Source organism: Podarcis muralis, chromosome 2 (genome assembly GCF_964188315.1).
Source record: "Podarcis muralis chromosome 2, rPodMur119.hap1.1, whole genome shotgun sequence".
In the NCBI taxonomy this organism is placed as follows: Eukaryota; Metazoa; Chordata; class Lepidosauria; order Squamata; family Lacertidae; genus Podarcis; species Podarcis muralis.
In genome coordinates, this window is record NC_135656.1 from 66,919,354 (window position 1) to 66,941,829 (window position 22,476).

Below are 22,476 nucleotides of genomic sequence, written 5' to 3' on the forward strand. Positions count from 1 at the left end.
CCCTCTCTCAAAGAAGTTTAAAAAATATCCAAGATCACAGGTTTTCCTGAGGACGTAAACATTCTGCACAGCTGCTACTTGATGCTACAAAATGTTTACTGAGAATAATGATATGTGGGACTTACTTTTGGGTAATAATATTTAAGAGTGCAGATTTTTGTATAAAATTGATGTCTACGCCTTGGACTTACCAATGGGCTTCTATAACTGAAACCACAATCCACAGAATTGCTTGCAAGGATGAATGAGACTGAAAGGCATACCAGAACCATGAAGAAACATAGATCAAGCCTATTAGTATATTGCATCTGATCTTTTTAGACTCCCCAATAGCAAAAATTGAATTATTATTTCAGCCAGAGCTACCAATGGAAAAGAGTAATACTGAAACTCTCTCAATTCTTGCCCCTGCCCGCCAGATCCTTTCTGCTAAACAGCTGCAATTCTACCAAATCTGCAATCTGAAGAGGTGCCAAGCTACATGTTGTTCCATGTTCCTTTTTGCTGATAGATTCCCCCCAACCCTTCCTGTGAAGGGAAGCATCTAAAGGAGGCTGGAATCTTAAGCAGCAGAGCAGGCAAAAGATGCTGGTTAACCCTTGCCAAACCAGTCACCACCCCTCAAGCTGCTTTTTCACAAATGAGCAAAAATACAGGGGTCCTGGCATTCCCCCCCCCCTCCCACAGGTAGAAATCAGGTTTAGGAAGTTATTTTGAAAGGGCAAAACAGACGATAGGGAAAGTATTAAGGCAGTGATTGTGTGTGTGTGTGTGTGTGTGTGTGTGTGTGTGTGTGTGTGTGTAAGAGAGAGAGAGAGAGAAAGTGAGTGAGTGAGAGAGAGAACACACAAGCTGGTCTCCAAGGAGTGTGGCTCCCAGGGGGCACAGATGTGCTTGCAGAGGCCTCCCTGACATCCACAGGATCTCCTCCCCTGCTGCAATTAGCCATGAAAGAAGTATTCTACTGTAGTCAATAAAATAAAATAGGTTGCAGTATGTGCTTTGCTGCCCTGTGTGTAGTGCACACAACAGTTTCTCCAGTTGCAGTTGTGTCTATGGGCCCAAAAAGGTTGGTAACCCCTGGATCAAAAATTCCCAAAAGTTCTTTTGCTTGGGAGAACAGCAGTCATGAAAACAAGATTGACATGATTACATAAAATTTGTAGCTTGGGCCCAATTTTTAGAGCCGAATGTGAAATTTACAAGGCAAGCATGCAAAAAGAGAACAAAATAACTGGTAATGGAAATTGAGGGAATAACTGTGAGTACTAAGTAAAAGAAACCCTGTCTCTATTTAGGAGAGGCATATTAATTTAGGAATTTTTATGTGGGCCTCTCTCTGATTCATTTATCCTTCATAGCCTTGTGCCTTAAGATACTCTTGGACTTAAGGCAGCGCTAATCATAAACAGAAAAAAAAAGCCCACTCAAGCTGCAACGTTAGCTGGATAACAAATTCTTCTCTTTAACTCATTACAAACTATTTGCCTTCAGAGTTATGAAACTAACAAAATGAGTAATTCTCTTGTTATAAACATTTTAAAAATCTGCCGTGAAGTAGCAAGTCTGACACAGGTATGCGGAAGAGGTGTTTGAAGTGCTACAAGTAGGTGCAGGTTATGCTACAAGTAGGTGAAGTGGTTCTCTTTAGTCTACAACCGGCAATTAAAATGCACGAGAATAAGCAAGGAATCTAAAGGACCGATACCGCTAGTACATTACGACCTTCTCCCTCCATCTTTGCTGCACACATTCTCCCTTTTTCTTGTCCAGCCAGTAGTATGTAATCTGTCACTCTGGAAAAAGTGCCCACCATGTTTCTTAAAAATCAATTTTTTTAAAAAAAAAACACCTTAATTTTAAAATGTGTATACAGTGGTACCTCTGGATACACACACCTCCGGTTGTGTATCCTTCAGGATGCGAACGTGGCATTTTTCCAGGATGCAATCGCGGCATTTTTCCGGGTTTCACATGCACAGAAGTGCTGTGCCGTGCGCATGAGCAGAAGCGGTCCCTCCGGTTGTGGAAACCTCAGGATCCGACCAGAGCTCTGGAAGGGATCCTGTTTGCAACCGGAGGTACCACTGTATCCCACCCTTTGTATTGTTACTCCACAGATGGCTAACAGTAAGTAAGTAAGTAAGTAAGTAAGTAAGTAAGTAAGTAAAGGCTCTCTCAGAAATGGTTCTCAAGATGGATCCTTGCACACACACTGAACTAATCTTGTTTAAAAACAAAAGACACATTTTAAGAAGCATTTCTGAACCTACATGCATGCATTCTTGGGCATACAAGAGACGTATTTGCAAGCTAGCAAGGATGAATTAATTGTAGGCAACTGTGGTTTCTTTAGCCACATCAGATAATTCAACAGACACTTTTGTTGCCCGTCTTCTCTGTTAAGGGCAAGTATCTAGACAACTCCTTTCTAGCTTTCATATTATTACTGGCATCTTGGATTTGTATGTGCCATTTATCTGTAAAATTTCAATAGCACTCATTGCATTTTTCGGCATTTACCCATCTCTTTGAAAGTGTGGGGAAAGGAACTGGAATGAAAGTGTGAACCTGACAGCCAAGGACTGAGAATCTTGCGCAGTCAGTGGGACTGCTGAAGCCTGAGATCTTGAAATGGCTGCATGGAGAAGAAAGTTTGGTAGCCTCTACCATACTATTTCCCCAAATTGTGGGTGTCCAATGCAACTTCTATCACTCCAGAACAAGAGTTTGCTCAGAGAAAATTCATAATGTCATTTCATGAGTCAAGATAAACCTGGATTCCTATTCCTCCCATCACTTGATTATATTCTACTGTATCTCAACATCCACTGTACCAGTAATATATGCAAAGGGCTTTAAAAACTCTTAAAAGCACTATATAAGATGCTATGTGTTAAGAAAAGAAATACTTTGCCCTGAAGCTACATTGTAAGTATGAGCCAAGCTTTCAAAGGAATCCTCTAAGGATGTTTTCAATATAGTAGCAACTAAAATGCCATAATAATTAGCTAAGCAATAGCCCTGTTTATTAAACTGCTATTAAGGAGCACAGGAATAAATCTGTAGAGCTTGCTTCATTAGTATTTGTTTTATTCTGCTGCGGCAAACAGGTTGCTGAATAACCTCATAGGGGGATACACTGTACAGTGGTACCTCGGGTTAAGTACTTAATTCGTTCCGGAGGTCCGTACTTAACCTGAAACTGTTCTTAACCTGAAGCACCACTTTAGCTAATGGGGCCTCCTGCTGCTGCCGCACCACCGGAGCACAATTTCTGTTCTCATCCTGAAGCAAAGTTCTTAACCCGAGGTACTATTTCTGGGTTAGCGGAGTCTGTAACCTGAAGCGTATGTAACCTGAAATGTATGTGACCTGAGGTACCACTGTATATGAAAAGAAGCTACAGTAGCACATGAGGCCATGTCCAGAGATTAACAAATGAGTATCTTACCACAATCCTGTCCTTTTATACATGTAAGGATGTACACCTCATAGGAAGAGGCACTGCCAGGCCCCTATTAGCTTCCCTAAGACCATGGGGTGATGGAGGCCTTGGCAGGCCAGCTTGCCCTCATCCTCATCCTACGACCTCTGGGAAGCAAACAAAGACCTTCCCTCTCTATTCAATGAATGACGTCCCAAAATTTCCCTTGCTCTCTCACACACCACAGCCTGACCATTCAAGCTGCTAGTCTGCGATTATGTGGATGCTGTGCATTCTCTGGGCACTGCATGACAACGAAGGAAACTTCTGTACCTGAGGCTTGTATCAAGGTAACCAGAACAAAATGGGGAAATTATCCCTGAGCATAAAAAAGGTGAAAACAATGTGAAGTAAGTCATACAGTTCAAAGCAATGCAAAATGCAATTGCTGAACTTTACTATTCCACATACATACATTGGGTAGGATCTAGATATGCCCTTCTGTTCATGGAAGGAACTCTGATTCAATGGAGGTTCCTACAGACAACCTGTACTCCACACCATCTCCCACACTTTTCTGGAGGATCCCACAATCCTCTGGAGCAGCGGTTCTCAACCAGATGTTGTTGGACTACAACTCCCATCATCCCTGAGCTCTGGCCTTGCTAACTAGGGGTGATGGGAGCTGTAGTTCAACAACATCTGGGGACCCACAGGTCGAGAAAGGCTGCTCTGGAGCATCTTTACAGATGTTTACAGCTGGGTTGGCCAATGTGGTGTCCTTCAGATGCTGCTGGACTACAACTCCCATCAGCCCCAGGAAGCACAACCGATGGTCAGGGATTACAGGAGTTGCCAGCCAACATTTCGAGACTCACAAATTCCCCATCCCTAGCCAATGTGTATGATTTAAAGCCAGTGTAGCTGTCTCTGTATACATAGAGTCACTGCAGAATCAATTTATCCTATAATAAAGGAGGGAAGGGCAGCATACATGTAGTAGTAGTAATGAAAGAAAAGATGCCAAAGTGATGGAAAGCTATCATGGAAAGCTTTGAGAAAGTTAGGAACATACAGGGGAAAGCTTGCTTGATGGGGAGATGGGAAACCGACTGACTACTGGATTATTGTAATTTGAACAAGATTCAGGCTCATGTATACTCTCTACCACCTCCTTTCATTTCCGAACAAGAAAATTATCTTCTTTGTTTACATGTCTCTACAATGTCCATTTGCTTTTCTCTCTCCAATTCCAAACCATCTGCTGGAAGAGAAATTCTGTTGGTTTTGGAAGCCAACATACTAATTTCTGGACATCATTTTAATACACCAGTTTCCACACCACAGAGCACTGTAAGGAACTGGCTTCAATTCCACATTCCTTGCATTTCCCACACAAAATCTCCAAGATGGCTCCTCTGTAAAAAATAAATTTAAAAAAATCAATGTCTGAATTTTTCTCCCTGAAGAAAACTTGCAGACACCATGGAGTCTTACTCTTCTTGATACTTCACCCTTGGCTATCCAATGTCTAACTTTTTATTTCACACCCTCAAAGTCAATAAATTCCTTGCTGCAAAGCTAACCGGAAAAGTAATAAATATCTGCAATAACTGTCACAGCAATGATTCTTTATGTTCTTGGCTACCTTCCTAGCTCCCCCTTCCCATATTTTGTCCACCGTAGGCTGAAAAGCTGAATCACGTTGTTGGCCCAGAACGAAGCTCAGATGGCAGAGGTTCAATAGCTGGCTAAGGATGGCCCTGCGTATCTACTTGACACACATAAATATGCTAACACAGGGATGGGAAACAGGATCTGGCCAGTAGGCTGAACGCTGAGCTTCCCCACAACCTGGAGGCCCACTTTTGTCAGGTGCTGGGTGGGTGCAGCTTTAGGAAAACAGCCTTGCAGGCCATATCAGAACCATTGTTGGGCCTCATTAGTTCTGCAGGCCGGAGGTTTCCCACAGCTGTGGTAACATGAAGGGAATGGTTTTTCTGCATTTTTAAATAAATCTTTTGTTTGAAAACGTAAATGTGACCAAAAGTAAAAGCACAGTATCTTTCATAGCAATGTTATACTTGACAGTCAAAAGTGCACACGTTATTTTCCTTTTCTTTATACATGTAGGTAGGGCTTGCAGATTTCAGACAAATGGAAGGGTTGTTGCCTGAGCTGAATATGCCTACTAACCCAAAGTCTGCATGTGAAGATGTGAATACATGGGGAGGGGGGAGGGAGTTAAAAGCCTGCAGAATTGAAGAAATTCCATACTGTGTAAAAAGACCACTTAATGGCTGTATTTGATGGGTGGTTGCTTTCAGAGATAACAGAGTTCCATAAATTGTGCCACATTTAGTGGTATACAGTGGTACCTCAGGTTAAGTACTTAATTCGTTCCGGAGGTCCGTTCTTAACTTGAAACTGTCCTTAACCTGAAGCACCACTTTAGCTAATGGGGCCTCCTGCTGCCGTTGCGCCGCTGCTGCACAATTTCTGTTCTCATCCTGAAGCAAAGTTCTTAACCCAAGGTACTATTTCTGGGTTAGCGGAGTCTGTAACCTGAAGCGTATGTAACCTGAGGTACCACTGTATATATATATATTTCCATTGATGGCTCTGGATAAACATGTTGCTACTACAGTGGTACCACAGGTTAAGAACTTAATTCGTTCTGGAGGTCCATTCTTAACCTGAAACAGTTCTTAACCTGAGGTACTACTTTAGCTAATGGAGCCTCTCGCTGCCGCCGTGCTGCTGCTGTGCGATTTCTGTTCTCATCCTGAAGCAAAGTTCTTAACCTGAGATACTATTTCTGGGTTAGCGGAGTCTGTAACCTGAAGCGTCTGTAACCTGAAGTGTCTGTAACCAGAGGTACCACTGTACAGTGGTGCCCCGCAAGACGAATGCCTCGCAAGACGAAAAACCCGCTAGACGAAAGGGTTTTCCATTTTTGAGTTGCTTCGCAAGACGAATTTCCCTATGGGCTTGCGAGTCTTGCGATTTTTTTCGCTCCCCCCCCCCCTTTTCTAAGCCGCTAAGCCGCTAATAGCCTTTTAGCCACTAAGCCGCTAAGCCTTTAATAGCCGCTAAGCCGTTAAACTGCTAATAGCGCTAATCCGCTAATAGGGTTGCTTCGCAAAACGAAAAAACCGCTAGACGAAGAGACTCGCGGAACGGATTATTTTTGTCTTGCGAGGCACCAGTGTATTGGGGTAATAAGCAATACTTCAACTGTTAGGTCCATATCTGGTCCTTCAAAAATGGTTAGAAACAAGAATTGTATGGGAGATGGTTTATTTAAATACTTTAAACATTTCCTCTGACACTGCACTCCAGACCTCAAAGACAGGGTTTTGGTTTTGATGCTGTTAAAATTGGGTTGTTTTTCACGACTGTCTTTTAAAGGTGTGATACTGTTATTTTTAGTTTTGCATTTTACATGTTCTCAGCCACTTTATATCTAAACACACGTGCGCGCACACCCATATCCCATACATATCTAGGCATGATAAGGGATCCATTACAACCCAATACAGTACAGGATTGTGTTTCAAGTCTCAAGACTCATTCCAGGCTACAACTAAAGTCAACAGAAAGGTTTCTCATTCATTCCTTGGAAAAACTAGTGTTTGACTAGGATTGTGGAATCTGAGTCCAAATCTCCATTCTCCTACAAAGCTCAATAGGTGAGTTAGGGCACGTCACTGGCGCTAATATAAACCTACCCCTCTTTTGTGAATAGACAAATGGGAGTGGGAACCATATGCATCAAGATCCTTGGAGAAAAGCCATAATATAAACTACAAGTATAGTCAGAAGAATAGAGTGGGAGGCAGATTTCAGAAATTCCCCCTCTGAATCTGCTCTAGAGGATTGGGGAGGGACTTCTAGAGAAGATCTGGGGAGGGTTGAGTTCTGGAGGAGGGGAAGGGGGGTTGTCAAAAACTGATTTCCCTCACTTTCTGTCAGTGGACAGTCACCACTGGCTACTACCTTCTATAAATACATAAATGGAATAAATAACGTATTTTGCAAGTGGAAGTTATTGGCAAAAAACTCATGAAAAGCAAAGCTTACAAGAGTGATGAGACAACTCTTACCTGGATATCTGATGACCAGCATACAGCAACAGTGCAGTTAGAAAATACAGGTAGAGTTGAACCAGGTGTTGTCTGGGTAAGGTTAGGAGCACAACACTTAAGATGTAACCTGGAGAAGAAATGGAAATAATTTCACAGTTAAGTCCATGGACTTCTAAAGAATGATACTATTCATTCCTTTTAAAAGTGAATTTAAAGGTACCACTTTCTGCCTTTTTAAAAAACAAAAAAGCAGGTGTTATGGCTAGAGCCATAGCAAATCAAGAAAAAGACAATTAATCTTAGAGAGGTCAACTGATCCACAAAACATCAACTAAGAAGGAGGCACGGTGCAAGGGAGAGAGAGAGAGAATTGACAAAAGTCCTTCAACTTCATGAAATCCAATCACAGAATCTCTCCCATGTAGTTTGGCCCAACAAAACCAAGCAAAATAATTGCAAGCTGAACGTAAGCCAGCACTGCGAAGCAGCTTATAAAAAAGAAGTCTTGGGCTGAATTAACAGAGGCAGATCGAAACAGTTCCACTCTATTCTCTGTTTGTCGGAGTGCATCTGGAATAATGCAGACAGTTCTGGGCAACACATTTAAGAACGTTAACAAACTGGAGCATGTCTAGAGGAGAGCAATTAGGACTGTGGTAGTGGAGAGGGTCTGGAAACCAAGCCCTATGAGGAACAGCTGAAGGAGATGCTTATACTGAACGTGGAGGAGGAGAAGGGGAGACATAAAAGCATTCCCTTCAAATATCTGGAGTGCTGCCATGCGGAAGATGAAACAGGTTTCTTTTCTGCTCTAGAGGGCGTAAAAGAACCAATGGGTTGAAATTGTGGTGAAGCAGATTTCAGATACAAACGTGAGCAGAAACCTCCTAACAGTAAGCTGCCTTGGGAGGTGGTGGACTTCTTTAACTGTATTTAAGCAAAGGCTGGACTCTTCTGTCAATGATGCTGTAAGCTGCATTGCAGAACCCTAATGGAAAACAGGGCTGGTTTAGATTACCTCCAAAGTACTTTGCAATGCTATGATTCTAATAGGGAGGTAAGAATGTTCCTTTGCAATTAATCATACAGTCCCTCATTACTACTCTCAAACAACAGTAAACTCATTGAGGAGACAGCTGATGGTGCACCCTTAAGAATACTTTATCATGGAAAGCAACCAAGGAATCAATACTTCAATTCAGGCTCTGAACGCTTGCTTATTCTATCAATTGGGGCTCTGAACACTTGCTTATTCTGAGTAACAGCAGCAGAAGTGGTCTATTCACTCACTAAGCAAATGACACTCTTCATTTGTCGTAATAAAAGGAGGTGATCGACATAACTTTGCTGTCAGTCAAAATGTTCAGGAAAAATAAGTCAGAAATCAACACTGAAATAGGGGAAGACATTTCAGTCTTTTAGATATAGACTAAGATTTTCCTTTAAAAAAAGAAAAGGAATCACCAATGAAGTACCAGTTTCTCAATGTTTTGGTTTTCTGAAGACCTGTGTTTTACATGGCTCCCTATCATATTGGGCATGATCCTGATTCCCCACCCAACACTGAATGTGTGGAGGTCACACGCAGCTGCTGTGTGAGACAGGCTTTCACAGCAGTTCACATGTTAAGCCACAAGCAGTGTTGTACTTTCCTGAAAAAATTTAATCAGGGAAACTTTTAGAAAAAAATTGCCTTGGAGAATATTCATTTTGCATCAAATATTTTCCAAAATCGTAGAGATTGAACCCGTTCAGAATGCTTATTTTACTCTCTCAGTCTCTCTCTCTCTTTTAGTAAGGAAAGCTTTTTTTAAAAAGTATTTGCAGTTTCATTCACATTGCTACCAAGGAACTAATGAAATGGGAAATTTTATAGCGGGGGGGGGGGGGAAGCTACAGGAAGTTTTCCCATTTTGGAAAATTTTGGAAAATTTTCCACATAATGTTTTCCATCCCCCCATCACTGGCTGCAAGTAAGACAATGCCATGAGCAAGAGCTCTCTAGAAAAGGTAGCCCCAACAGCACAAACCTTAAAATGCTGGAACTGATAGGCAAAAGTAGAAGAGTCTTAACCACTGTACTGCACAGCTTTGGCTACAAAGAGAATATACTGGCTAAGCTATGCAGTACAGTGGTACCTTGGACGTCGAACGGAATTCCAAAACGAACTAAGGTGTGGCTTTCCAATTGGCTGCAGGAAGCACTTGCAGCCAATCGGAAGCTGCAGAAGTTGTGTCTGATGTTTGGGTTCCAAAGAACGTTTGAAAACTGGAACAATCACTTCCAGTTTCCGATTGTTCGGGAACCAAAGTGTTCGACTCCCAAGGCATTTGAAAACCAAGGTACGACTTTACAGCCATCTCTTTCAATTTCCTCCACAACAGCAGAAGCAAGAATGACACAATGGTCCAGTTCACATGTTGCGTCCATTATGTCTCAATTGCGGCCACTACTAGATGACTAATATGTGTGAAAACTGGCTCAGAGAACACTGCTATCCCCTTAGGCACTTCCTTTACAAAAGGACTTAAGTAAGTAGGTGATAGGCCCACCCTGTTAACTAATTGTGTGGGGGGGAAACTTTACTTAACATGCTCCACTCTGCTCTTTTTCCTGTGTTTGAATGACCCATGCAAGCATTTCAGCAACCACTAAGGATGGAAGAGGGAATGGATGCAGACCGCACAGCAAGTACTGAATGCAAGAGGATAGCTTTAGCCCTCATGTGCCTTCTCACTGTATTAAGTAACTAATTTTCTGCAAGGAACTCAAGATAGCAATTGATCACCACACAAAAACTTCCCTCCCAGTGCGTGATCACAAAAAGACACAAGACAAGTCATAAGATTATGGGTTCACTTAAAAATAGCTACACTTCCAAAATAGAACATTTGAAAATTAGATCTGTCACTCAGGCACTAATGTTGGCCTGAGCATGAAGGCACACTATGAAGAGGTCTGTTAAAAGTGCTTAACCAAAACTACAACCTGCTCTTTCCCCCTCTGCATTTCAGTGCCGGGATGTGATCATGGCCTCAAGTGTGCTCTTTGACTTTGTGCCATAGAAGTGAATGGCTGCTGAATGTGCCTGGGGATGCTATTAATGTGACAGCAAAAGCCTCTCAGGGGAAAGGCAGCATATCACCGCAGCCAGAGGACAGAGGTGAGAGAAGCAAAAATCAAATGAATGGTGAGAGAAAGATAGGTAGGGGACTCTGTTATTTATAAAGCAAGGCTTCCTCAGCCCACGCATTTCTGAAGCAGTGACAGATTTATACTAAGCATCAAAATTCTGCACTCACGTTAACAGGCAAATCCAATTTCCAACTATCTACTTCGGGGCAGGGCAGCTAGCATAACACTATGCAACCGGGATGTTCTTAAGAGAGGAGAGGAATAATATCCAACTGACTGCCTATTACTTGATGGTATTTGACAGAAGTCAAGAAGTTAACCACTTTGCACTTCCACCGGCATCTGTTTCGTTTTCTAAGGCCAATTCTAAGCACTGGCTGTGACCTAGAAAGCCTTACATGGCCTGGGTACCTCAGGACCTAAAGCAACAGCGGAGAACCTAACCCATGGCCCTAATTAGCCCTGGATTTGGCCTGCAAGGCCATGTTGAGCAATCCACACCCACCTCCCGGTCACTTGATGTCATAAGATGTCAGGTGCAGAGATCCACTGTCTCTGAACAGTCAACAACAAAAAGAGATTCAACATATATATGATACCACCGGACAGCTTCAGACGGCAATGTATTTGTGAACATTTATTATTTTTTTGCTAACACTGGAAACAAATATTTTGATAGTACTTTGCTTATAGTAACCTTTTAAAAACCACTTCCCGGTTTGTAATGCAAACCTCATTTTGTCCTTGCATTTAAAAAAATTGTTGCTTCACTGTATTCTCTTTTCCCATTCCCCCCAAGCCACTCAGGGTGGTATAAATGGTTCTCCCCCATCCCCCAATTTTGTTCTCACAACAACTCTATGAGGTTGAAGCTGAGAAAAAGCGAGTAGCTCAAAATCAAGTTTCACGAGAGATTGGGGAGTTGAACTCAGGGCTCCCAAGTCCTAACACCTGTAAGCACCCTTTATCTATGCAGTGCAAAATCAACTCGGCCTGCTCCTACAATAGCTTACAACTGTACTGTCTTACAATTAACTTAGATATAAACAGTCAGAAGTCAACTAACTATCCATTTTGGTGCGGAGTGGGGTTCGGGCTGTTTTTCTTAAGTATATTTTCTCCATAGCTCTGCAAGCCGTACGCCCAGCTTCCGCAAGTCAAAAAGACAGGTTGCAGGCTGTAATCTATGGTGAAAATCAGTATGCTGCAGGCAGTAGACATGTACGCAGATCATTATCACCCCACCTGCAATCATAGGATTAAAACGGAACTACTACTAGCGCAAACAAAGCAACACTTTTCTCACATGTACTCTTAAGAGGGCAGCATGAGCAACTGGCAATAGCTGGACTTCCTTTATTTTCTGGGACAGGTTTCACAAGGAAGGATTGCCAAGCACAATGGAAGAAGTGTATGCCAACAATCCTCCCCAACGTGGTTCACCCAGAAACCCAATATGCAGCTCTGAAGCACTAATCTATAACGAACCCCATTCTCACAAATATAGCTAAGGCAGCAACATGATGAACTCTTTATACATCTCTGTAGCTGTCAGAGGGGGCGCTTTCTCCCAAGTCCATAAAGCGTAACAATTTATCTGACCATTACATCTGGTTGTGTCACACTGACTTTGGCATTCTTACAAGGAATAGCCAGTGGCTGCATTAGGCTGAAGAAGCAGAGACCTCCCACATATCAGCCTTAGAAAATGCCAGAGGGATAAACTGTGTATAGCAGCTCAAATGGAAAGTGCCTCTATTTCTTTACATAGATCTAAGATTCGGTAGGTCCATTATCTGAAAGTACCATTGCTGGAGCTAAAAGCAGGTCTGGGTCTGGTTAGCACCTGGATGGGCAATTGCTCAGTAACCCTATGTACACAGTCCTGAGCTCTACTAAAGAAAGGTAGGATTATCAGTGAATTAAAGGAATTGACTTATTTTTCCTATCTAGCATCAGCTTAGCATCTGCACTACAAGCTATTTCATTATATCTACATAATTTTATTTGTAACATTATTTGTATGCCACTCTCGTCCGTGTACATCTTAAGCATATGAATCAAATGGGGGAAGGAGAGAGTACATATATAAAAGACATCATGTGGCAAAGGTTATTATTTAAAAATCTAGACCACTTATGACAGTTCACAAACATCAAAATGAATGACCATCCAACCAATGAAATCATTTATACTAAAATCAAATAGCAGCGACCACCCCTCTCTCAGTGAAATATTTCTCGAACTTATGAAACGTCCTTTCTTGCTGCTTAATATCCTCCAGGGGTGAGCAGTGCAGCCAACATGGTCTGAAATATCTGAATCTGAATCTCTGCTTGTTTTATACTAATAAAAACAAGGGCATGGTACTAGCATAAATGAAAGTATTTTCCCCTTTGATGTGCTGGGAAGTAAGGCAATGAATCTGACTTGAGGGTACAGTAGGATTACAAGATACAGTGGACCCTCGGGTTACGTGCCACTCTGGATACATAATCTTCGGGTTGTGAAAGCGGCAAACCCAGAAGTGAATTCTTCCGGGTTTCGCCACTTGCGCATGTGCAGAAGTGCTCTGTGTGCCGCACGCGAGCACAGAAGCGGTGCCTTTGGTTATGAATTTTTTGGGGTGCACACAGACCCCCAAAATGAATTCAATTCATAACCAGAGGGTCCACTGTACCTTAAAAAGAGCTCAGTCAGTTAAAACATAATTATTTTAAAAACAATAACAAACAACAACAACAGACCAAGTATACGTTGTTCAGCTCCTCCATCAAGCTAGATGGTGAACAAAGCAAACATAATTTACATTCTCTCACACACAATTACAGTCATTGGTGGGGTGGGGGACAGTGGGTTATGGCTCAATGGTGCCAACCCCTCTTCTGTGTCCCCATCACCACTTTCCACACAGTGAAGGGGGAAGGTCTGCTCTCCATGTGCAGGCTCCTCTGCATGATTTGGAACCCTGCCACAGTCAGGGGAAGTGCCTGAGTAGGGCTAGTGTATTTCTGATACGCAGGTACGAAGCGTGCCAGAGTTTACAAAATGCACACGTGGCTCCATCAGTTGTCAAACGAACTATCCTATGGGACCACCTTGCCCGGCAACTGCACTCCTCAGAAGGGGCACCAGAGTATCACACGCCCCAGAGGTGCATGTAGCTTACACTAGAAATCAAGCTTTAAGTGTTATGGCCCCAGCCCTCTGGAATCAATTATCCGCTAAATGAGGCACCTAATGTCACAATGTTTTGGAGCCTACTGAAGACATTTTTACTCAAGAATGCTTCCCCTGAGGGGTGACCCAGTCACTTATGGAATATTAATTGCACATGTGGAGATATGGGCAGCATTTGTATTGTATGTTTACAACACTATTATACCACTTTAACTGTCCTATCTTCCCCCAAGGAATCCTGGGAACAGGAGTTTGCTAAGGGTGCTAAGAGTTGTTAGGAGACCTCCTATTTCCCTCACAGAACTGTAATTTTTAGAGTGGTTTGACGATCAGTCCTTCTTCCCAGGAAACCCTGGGAAGTGGGAGGCAGACATGACTGTGCTCTTGCACCCGGTCCAGTAGGTGCAGCCAGTGCAAAATGCAGCTCCCAGGAACATCCAGCTTAACACATATTATATTGATGTGGAAAGATCTGCACTGGCTACTGACCTAAGTTCAAGGTTGTGTTGCTGACACAACTTGGGACCTATACAACTTGGGACCAGGATGCCTAGCAGACTGCCTCCCAGTACAGACCAAGCCAGTATTTAATACCTTCTGAGGGCACCCTACTGATTTTTCACTTGCTGACAATATGGAAGCAGCACCCACCCTCTGGAATGCCTTCCCTCAGGTTATTCAAGAGCCAGAGGAAGTAATGATTTTAAACGCCTCTTAGCAACTCAAACCTCTCTCTTAAGACACTGACTATCATCAGATGCTTTGAATACACTGAGAGAGGTTTTGCTTCAGGCAGAATGCAGCACTAGCAGGGCATAAATGCTCTGGCCAGCCAATGCATACTCACCCACATAATGCATATTGAGAGCCAAGTACTTGTACTGGAAGAGGGGGTTGTTGTTGAGGCTACTTCTTTGGATCTGCTGGAAGAAGGAACTGACATCCCATCTGTACAAGACGTCCAAAAGCATGATGCTCGGGACCCGCAAGGCCACATTTAACATTGCTTCCAACTTCTCCTTGGCAGCCATTCTGTTCCTTATCAATGGATGGGTAGCAGACTGTAAAGAGCCAAAGACAGCAAGTTAGGCACACCAAAGTATCCACAGCATTAAAATTTATGAAGCTGTCTTGTACAGAGTGAGACCACTGGCTTACGTGGCTCAGTACTGTTCACGCTGACTAAGTAGATGGAAGTTTGATGGTAAACGTTTTTCACAAAGGTGGGCTACAAATCAGAAAAAGCATCCCCAATTTCACCACAATACATTAAGCTGCAATGTTTTCACTATTTTGTACTCACTCACGTTTATTTTACATTTGGGGAAAGCTTAACTTCAGATTCTAAATAAACCAGCTACCCTTTAAGTCTGGACTCTCTTTTACCTTTTCAGTTGCTCCATATAAAGTCTTTAAAGCATGTTAAAAGGGCTGTCGAAACAGGATATTTTCTAGTTTCACATTTTAGCAATTTTTGTATGGTTCGTTGGAGCAGGATTGGACAAAAGACCTGACATAAAATAGGTGAAGTCTTCTAGGCTGCTTTTAAAAGCAGGGTTAGCTCCTTGTCAAACTGTCCCCCTATTTTAAACAACATTAAAGCCTTCCTTTTTCACACCACCCAAGGCTATGTTGGACAGCGATATGTATGATAAAGAAACACACACTGATTTGGTTGCACATAATAGTAAACCATGGTTTGTATATCAAAACCAAGTTAAACATGGCTTGTCGACCCCAGGGGATCTAATAAACCATGGATTGTTTCTGCAAAGCTTGTTTTGTTTCCCAAATGCCTCATGCCTTTGTAGCTTTTTGAGCATCTGTGGTTGTTGGCTAAACAAACCATGATTAGGGAAAGGTGCTCAATTTGCACATAGTGGCATGCCATTGGCCCATACACTAACTTATCATGGCATCAGATTGTCGTTTGATGGCAATAAACAAAGTATAGTTAAGCTTCTAGACAGCATTCGCACATCACACTAAGCCGTGGGTTGCTGACCTTTTTTGTCTCAAGGGCCACATTCAACATTGGCCAACATACACACCCCACATTCTAGTGCTGGATGTAGCTATCACACACTACCGCCATGTAGACTGACACACAACCAGCTACTGTACTAAGCCATGGATTAAAAAAACCAACTATGGCTACAACTCTTAGCGATACTGATCACTGGCAGAGACACACATGGAAAGCTGCTGAAGCGATGTCTGCTCATTGAGTCAATTTGAGCTCAGCTGTTATATGACTAAACAACACCCTTTTAATAACTGAACTCAGTCTGGGCATAAAGCCTCAAAACTTTGATCTGTGCTACATTCCATTTGAACTTTTAAAAATGCAAGTAATGCATCTGATATTTGATGGACTGACCAGAGGTGCTGTGTAGTCACCAAAGAGATGACAGTATGAACTGGGAGAACTGCATAAAGTGCCCTTCTGTCAATGTAGCTTTCAGCGCTCACAGTCACTTACTGTCAACAGATAGGCTCTGTTGTATGAGAAGGACACTGCATTACTGCTCAGTCGGGTGAAGGCTTTCAATTGAGATGTCGGTTAACCCAACGCCTACAAACCTATAATTGCAGTTAAGTCTTTTTCAGCACATAGTTTGCATAGCAGTAGGCTGACTGTACTTGTTTTTTCCTAGATAAACCACAGACACAGACAGCTAAATGTACCAATTATTCTTAACCAAAGAGAAGACAAAGTAGTAACCAATTAAACAAGGAGAAAGGTGGCAACGGGAGTTTTCAAAGCAATGTAATATCAAGAGACGACACAATATCAAGATGCTAAGCCAGGGGTAAGCTTATTTAAGTCATAGATGGTGTACTAAAAAACTATTATTATTGCAATAAATTTATTAACTGCATTCTAAAGCAGTGTCGCAAAGTGTTCTACACATAAGATAATTAAAAACTAGTGTTCCCATGGTCCATTGACAGACTTTAAATTTACAAATCAAAAGTGCACCCTCAGAATCACTGAATGTCTAAGGCAGGGATAGCCAACATGTTTTCCTTCAGATGCCGTTGAACTCCTATCATGCCTGAACATTTGCCTTGCTGCTTGAGGCTGGCGGGCATTCTTGTCCAACAGCATCTACAAGGCACTATGTTTGATACCCCTGGTCTACAGGCTGAACTGGTCTGTGTTAAACGGCTTAAAAATTCCTTTGGAAATGTGAGGAGGTACGAAAATTATTATAAAATAAATATATGATCCTAATCACACACAAAGGAAGTGAGAGTGGATCAGACCAAGATCCAACTAGCTCAGTATTGTTTATGAATCTGAGGACCCAGTAGGTGGGAGGGGATCCACTGATAGTTCATGGTCCCTTCATTCCACCTACCCCTGCTATAGACCCTTTTGGATTGTGGTGTGGATTCTGTTAGCAAAGGACACTATTGGCACAGTTCTAAGTCCTGCAATCCCCTGTTTTCAGAGCACTGTTTTAAAAAACAAGTTCCACTTGGGTGTGGGTTAGTGGACAGTTTGGAAATTATGTGCATGAATACAACAAATGAAAGCTAAACCAGCCATTGGGATTGAATACTTACAAAAGGGAAGAACAAAATCTATGCATGGCATGGATAAGCAACAGGCAAGTGGATAAACTGAGATGTGGAATGGTAATAGGCCTTATTGCACCAGCCCAAGTTACCATTTCAGTCATAAAAATAATCCAACTGAAAATATGGTTCAAATGAATAGAAGAGATGGGTGTGGAGAAAGAAGATAGCCTACTATCTAATAACACCCATTTATTAAGCCAGTAATTGCAGCATTTTCTCCATTACAATGACGTTTCACATTTCTAAGATCAAGCCCGCAGATTGTTGCCTTTACCACAAAACAGAGCTAAACCAACTCTAACCCTGGATACATTTTAGTAAAGCATGAAAGAATTCCAGCACATCTAACAGATAAGGATTATCTTTTGACAACCTGATTAGCTTATACAGGTGTCCCGGGAATCAAGCAGAAAATAATACGATAGAGCCATAAAAACAGGATCTCTAATGATGTGTGTGAGTTGATTTTCAAGGCTGAAAATCGGTATACATAAGCAGGACCAGGAATTTAGTACAACTGAGGACTAATGAAATCTGCAATAGTCTTGTAATAAAAACAAGTAACTCGGAAGGAAACCTTCTTGCAAGAGAGAAATCCATATAAACCAGGCATGACTGGAAATCATCCATAAAAACTGCCATGTGAGTTAATATTGCCAGAATCAAAGCATTTTACAAGATTGATAGGCTGCCTGATAAGACAAAAACCTCTAAGCAGTTTGCATAAAATACTCACAGGGCAGGCTACCTGTACAACTCAGAGGCGGCTGCTCACCCACGAAAGGTGGGTAAGGAAAAGGTGGTGATTGCTATGAACACACTTATGTCGCAGGCAGGAGAATCATAGAAGATTGGAGAGAAAGATGAAAGGCAGCAATTTAACACAACAAAACTGAATACATGATGTTATACAACAGCAACACTACTACAGTATCTTGGAACTGTGTGTGTGTGTGTGTGTAAAGCATGCAGCTCCTTTAAATGGATTGTGCAAGAAAGCACAGCTGATCTTGCCAACATTTCAACCCGTGTCCACTTCAGTTTTATAAGGCTCGTTAATATCTAGGTTTAGGAAAGGCTTTCCAAGAGTTTCATAGATCTGCTTCGGCCTCAGAATACCATTAGAACGGTAGTCCCAGCCACCAAAACATTAATCCACAGCTAGATACACTGTCGTGCCAGTGATCGGAGAAAAATAATTGATAAGATGATTCAGATATGACGTCCCTTCAGTTATGAACAACAGTCTATTGTACGGAGCTGCCCACAATATATAGCAGCATATAGCAAACAAGCGAGAGCACACTCTGCTTGCTCTCAAGACAACTGCTTTCAAGTATTCGCCTCTCCGGTTTAGTTCAGCAGCCTGGCACATCATGCAAACATACTTCAATAACATCTTGGTAATGTGCGCCCTCTAAAACTCAGAAAGAAAAAGCGCGAATATTAAACACATTCAGTGCCATGTTCCTAGAAAAAGAGGTGCTGGAACCCACAAGGAAAGCCTGCCTCCCTTGTTCTCTTGTAATGAGGTGCCGGAACTGAGTTCCGGTGAATTCCGGCTGTAAAAAAAGCCCTGAACATATTGTACTTTGTTTTATCATTTAATACAACTGCCAATCTGGAAATAAAGCTAACACAGAAAGTAACGAGAAGTTATTCTTCCCTTAAGAAAGAATATTGAGAAACCCTTACTACCAGTTTATTATTAATATGTTTTAAAATTAAGCCTACCCTGATTGAACTCTCTTACACAGGCTTTTGTGAATTCACCAAAGAGAAACCTGGCAAAGCCATTTCTTATTGATTCTATGTCAGGATTCTGTTCCAACCTGCAACACCAATTCTTGCAAAATTACTGTATTTTCCCATGTATAACACGACCCCGTGTTTAAGACGACCCCTATTTTGGGGGACTCCAAATTAAGAAAAGGGGGGGGAGAGATTGCCCAGAGTTGTTGAGCATTTTTGGGAGGGGGTTGCCCAGATTGCCAAAAATTGCTCAGCAGCCGCCAATCACCTGCCCAATTGCCACAGCAGCAGCCAATTAACAACAGGGATTGCCACAGCCACCAATCACCCAACCAACCGCCGCTGACAATCTCCTGCTCGCGGCTGCAACCGATCGCCCGTCCCGTCCCCCCGCACTATCCATGTATAAGACGACCCCCAATTCTTAACATTATTTTATAATTAAAAAGTTGTCTTATACACAGAAAACTATGGTAATGTACAGTATCTCCCGGTTATAGTTGTTCAATAATTTCCTCCCACTTACAGGCTGTATTAATAGAGATAGTATTAGAAAAGCCACAACCATTCACTTTAACCAATAAAGTAAAATACTTCTGATTTACAAAACATCAGGAAGTTAAAGCTGCTCATTGCCCTCAAAGTGCAGGAGGAGCATTTGATGAAACAGGCAAGGTCTTTGGAGTTTACGATTACGCAAAGGGAACAAGGGGAGCCAATGCCTTGCGATTCCTGTTCTTCCTAATTGCGGTCTTGTGAGAAACAGCCCTTTTGCATCTCACACAGCAGGGAGAAGATGCCAGCCAAAAATTGTCAAAGAAGAGCCAAGAACTTGGAAGGCAAGACAAAGAGAGAGAGAGAGAGAGAGAGATTAAAGTCTCTTTTCTTTTTTGTTAAAAAAAAAGTTTGTGCTTTACAGGCCTGATATTATGCTAAATGAAATGCTTATGGGAACACATAACACTGTGAAATGAAAATAATTTTTATTTTTAAAATAGTAATTATTGTAGTTTTCAGCAAGAATAGGCAAAGCTTTTTTTTAATTCACTGCCAAGTTCTTCTCTTCATTGTGAAATATTTAGGGATCAGCCTACGGTTGCCATTTGTTTTTTCAAATAAAAAAAATGTAAGGAGACTGGAGCTGGTTGTTTTTTTTAAAAAAGCAAGTTTTTAAAAGGCAATCATGCTAAGTAGCAGTGGACTAGTTCAAGTATTACCATCATCCTCAGGTCATGATGGCGTATTTCGCAATGTTTGGCCATAGTTAAATAACCACCGTATTTTTTAATTTTTTTCTTTAAAAATTATGCTTAAAAGTCATGGATAGTGTATAGTGCAAATTTCTTAAATTTGAGTCCCCCCCAAATAGCGGGCGTCTTATACATGGGGGCGTCTTCTCCGCGGAAAAATACGGTATGTTTCTAATGGACCAGTGAGGTAACCCTAGAGATGAACACAACATTGGTTTATATCAAGATGTGTGGTGTGGGGCAGGAGTGGGCAGAAGGTAGACCAGGATCTACTGCTGGCTCTGAGTGATTTGCCACTTAGCAGGCCAGCAGGCGCACTGGCAGTGCCCACCTGGCATTCCTGCCAGGGTACCAACCTCCCTACTGCCTCTCCCCCCTTGGTGAGCAGCAGCGATGCCACTTTCCGGAGGCCAGGTGTACGGCAGTGACCCTCCCCATCAGCTGCTCCTGGGTCTTGGGCTAAGGTCTTCTCCACAACTTCATATCTGGCCCTTTTCACTGGAGATGCCACAAACTGAACCTGTTGCCTGCACACTCACAAAGACAAGAACTCCTCCTGGCCGCGGGAAAGCAAAGAAGAAGAAGAAGAAGAAGAAGAAGAAGAAGAAGAAGAAGAAGAAGAAGAAGAAGAGGAGGAGTTTGGATTTGATATCCCGCTTTATCACTACCCGAAGGAGTCTCAAAGCGGCTAACATTCTCCTTTCCCTTCCTCCCCCACAACAAACACTCTGTGAGGTGAGTGGGGCTGAGAGACTTCAAAGAAGTGTGACTGGCCCAAGGTCACCCAGCAGCTGCATGTGGAGGAGCGGAGACGCGAACCTGGTTCCCCAGATTACGAGAGTACTGCTCTTAACCACTACACCACACTGGCAAAAAAGCAGTTTGACTATTGTGGGGTTTATACAAAATGGTATCAACAATAGGAACACTTCTTTCTGTATGCAGTGCACCCTGGAAAATAATCATACTGCTAAACCTCAGGTGGAAAGTAAGTATTGTGTGCACCAACACTAAGGGCTTGTCAGAATTTCCACTGGAACCCACCCTGTAGCTCATCGCAGTACCTGAGCAATATCCAAATGATATCAAAGTGGGATTGTTAAGGGTTCACACAGAAAGGCATGGCAAGCAAGCTATGCGTTTTGAAAGATATCGACTATTTTGTGTGTGAAGCTGTGGGAAACGCAATCTCCAAAAGTATTCCACCGCCCGAGTTAATATAAATTAAGTTCTTAGCTACAGCAGCCAAGATTCTATCTACAGAAGGGTGCTCTTCTCGGCTTCGTTGGCAAATGGATTAAAAACATGCAGACAATGGCAATAAAAACAGCATGGCACCACCATGAATAAAGATGGTTCAATTTTCAATGCAAGTTTATTGTTCTAGCCAAAGGCCATGGCAAACCCACAGCAAGAGTGGCAATAAAACTATGCAGATCATACATCGAGAATATGAGCCAACATCCATGATGTAAGAGAGAGGTTATCGGAGACACCAAGAAATTCAAATCCAATTTGATTTCAAACGTATAACCTCTGAATCACTGTAACAATTTATAGTGATTTTATCTATTTTTGCAGCCAGTGCACAGAGGGCCACTCTGCGTGTTATGAAGCTATTATTGTCACTCTGAAGAAACCAAACCATTTCTGCCGGGGTGTACCCCATGACCCTGAGATTAAGAGTCCCACACTCTACCGACTGAGCTACCCTTAATGTTTTTACTTTACAATCAGTCTGATCATTTTTGAAGGAAATACCAGGCATATACAGGTGAAACTCGGAAAATTAGAATATCATGGAAAAGTTCATTTGTTTCAGTAATTCAACTTAAAAGGTGAAACTAATATATGAGATAGACTCATGGCATGCAAAGCGAGATATGTCAAGCCTTTATTTGTTATAATTGTGACGATCATGGCATACAGCTGATGAAAACCCCAAATTAACATTCTCAGAAAATTAGAATATTAAATGAAATCAGCAAAACAAGGACTGCAAATAGAGCAATATTGGACCCCTGAGAAGTAGAAGCATGCATATGTACTCAGTAC

The 22,476-nt window shown here is 42.1% G+C and overlaps 1 protein-coding gene across 3 annotated transcripts in view; it reads right to left on the reverse strand.

The window, feature by feature from the left end:
* Positions 1-22,476, reverse strand: part of RNF145 (ring finger protein 145) — a 55,477-nt gene that overhangs the window by 23,249 nt on the left and 9,752 nt on the right. For all 3 annotated transcript variants that reach the window (XM_028718381.2, XM_028718380.2, XM_028718382.2), the window contains exons 2-3: positions 14,679-14,892; positions 7,534-7,642 (exon numbers count right to left, since the gene is read on the reverse strand). In XM_028718381.2, coding sequence (XP_028574214.2) covers positions 7,534-7,642; positions 14,679-14,862 — 293 coding nt within the window. In that variant the 5' untranslated portion in view covers positions 14,863-14,892. The remainder of the gene's footprint in view (positions 1-7,533; positions 7,643-14,678; positions 14,893-22,476) is intronic.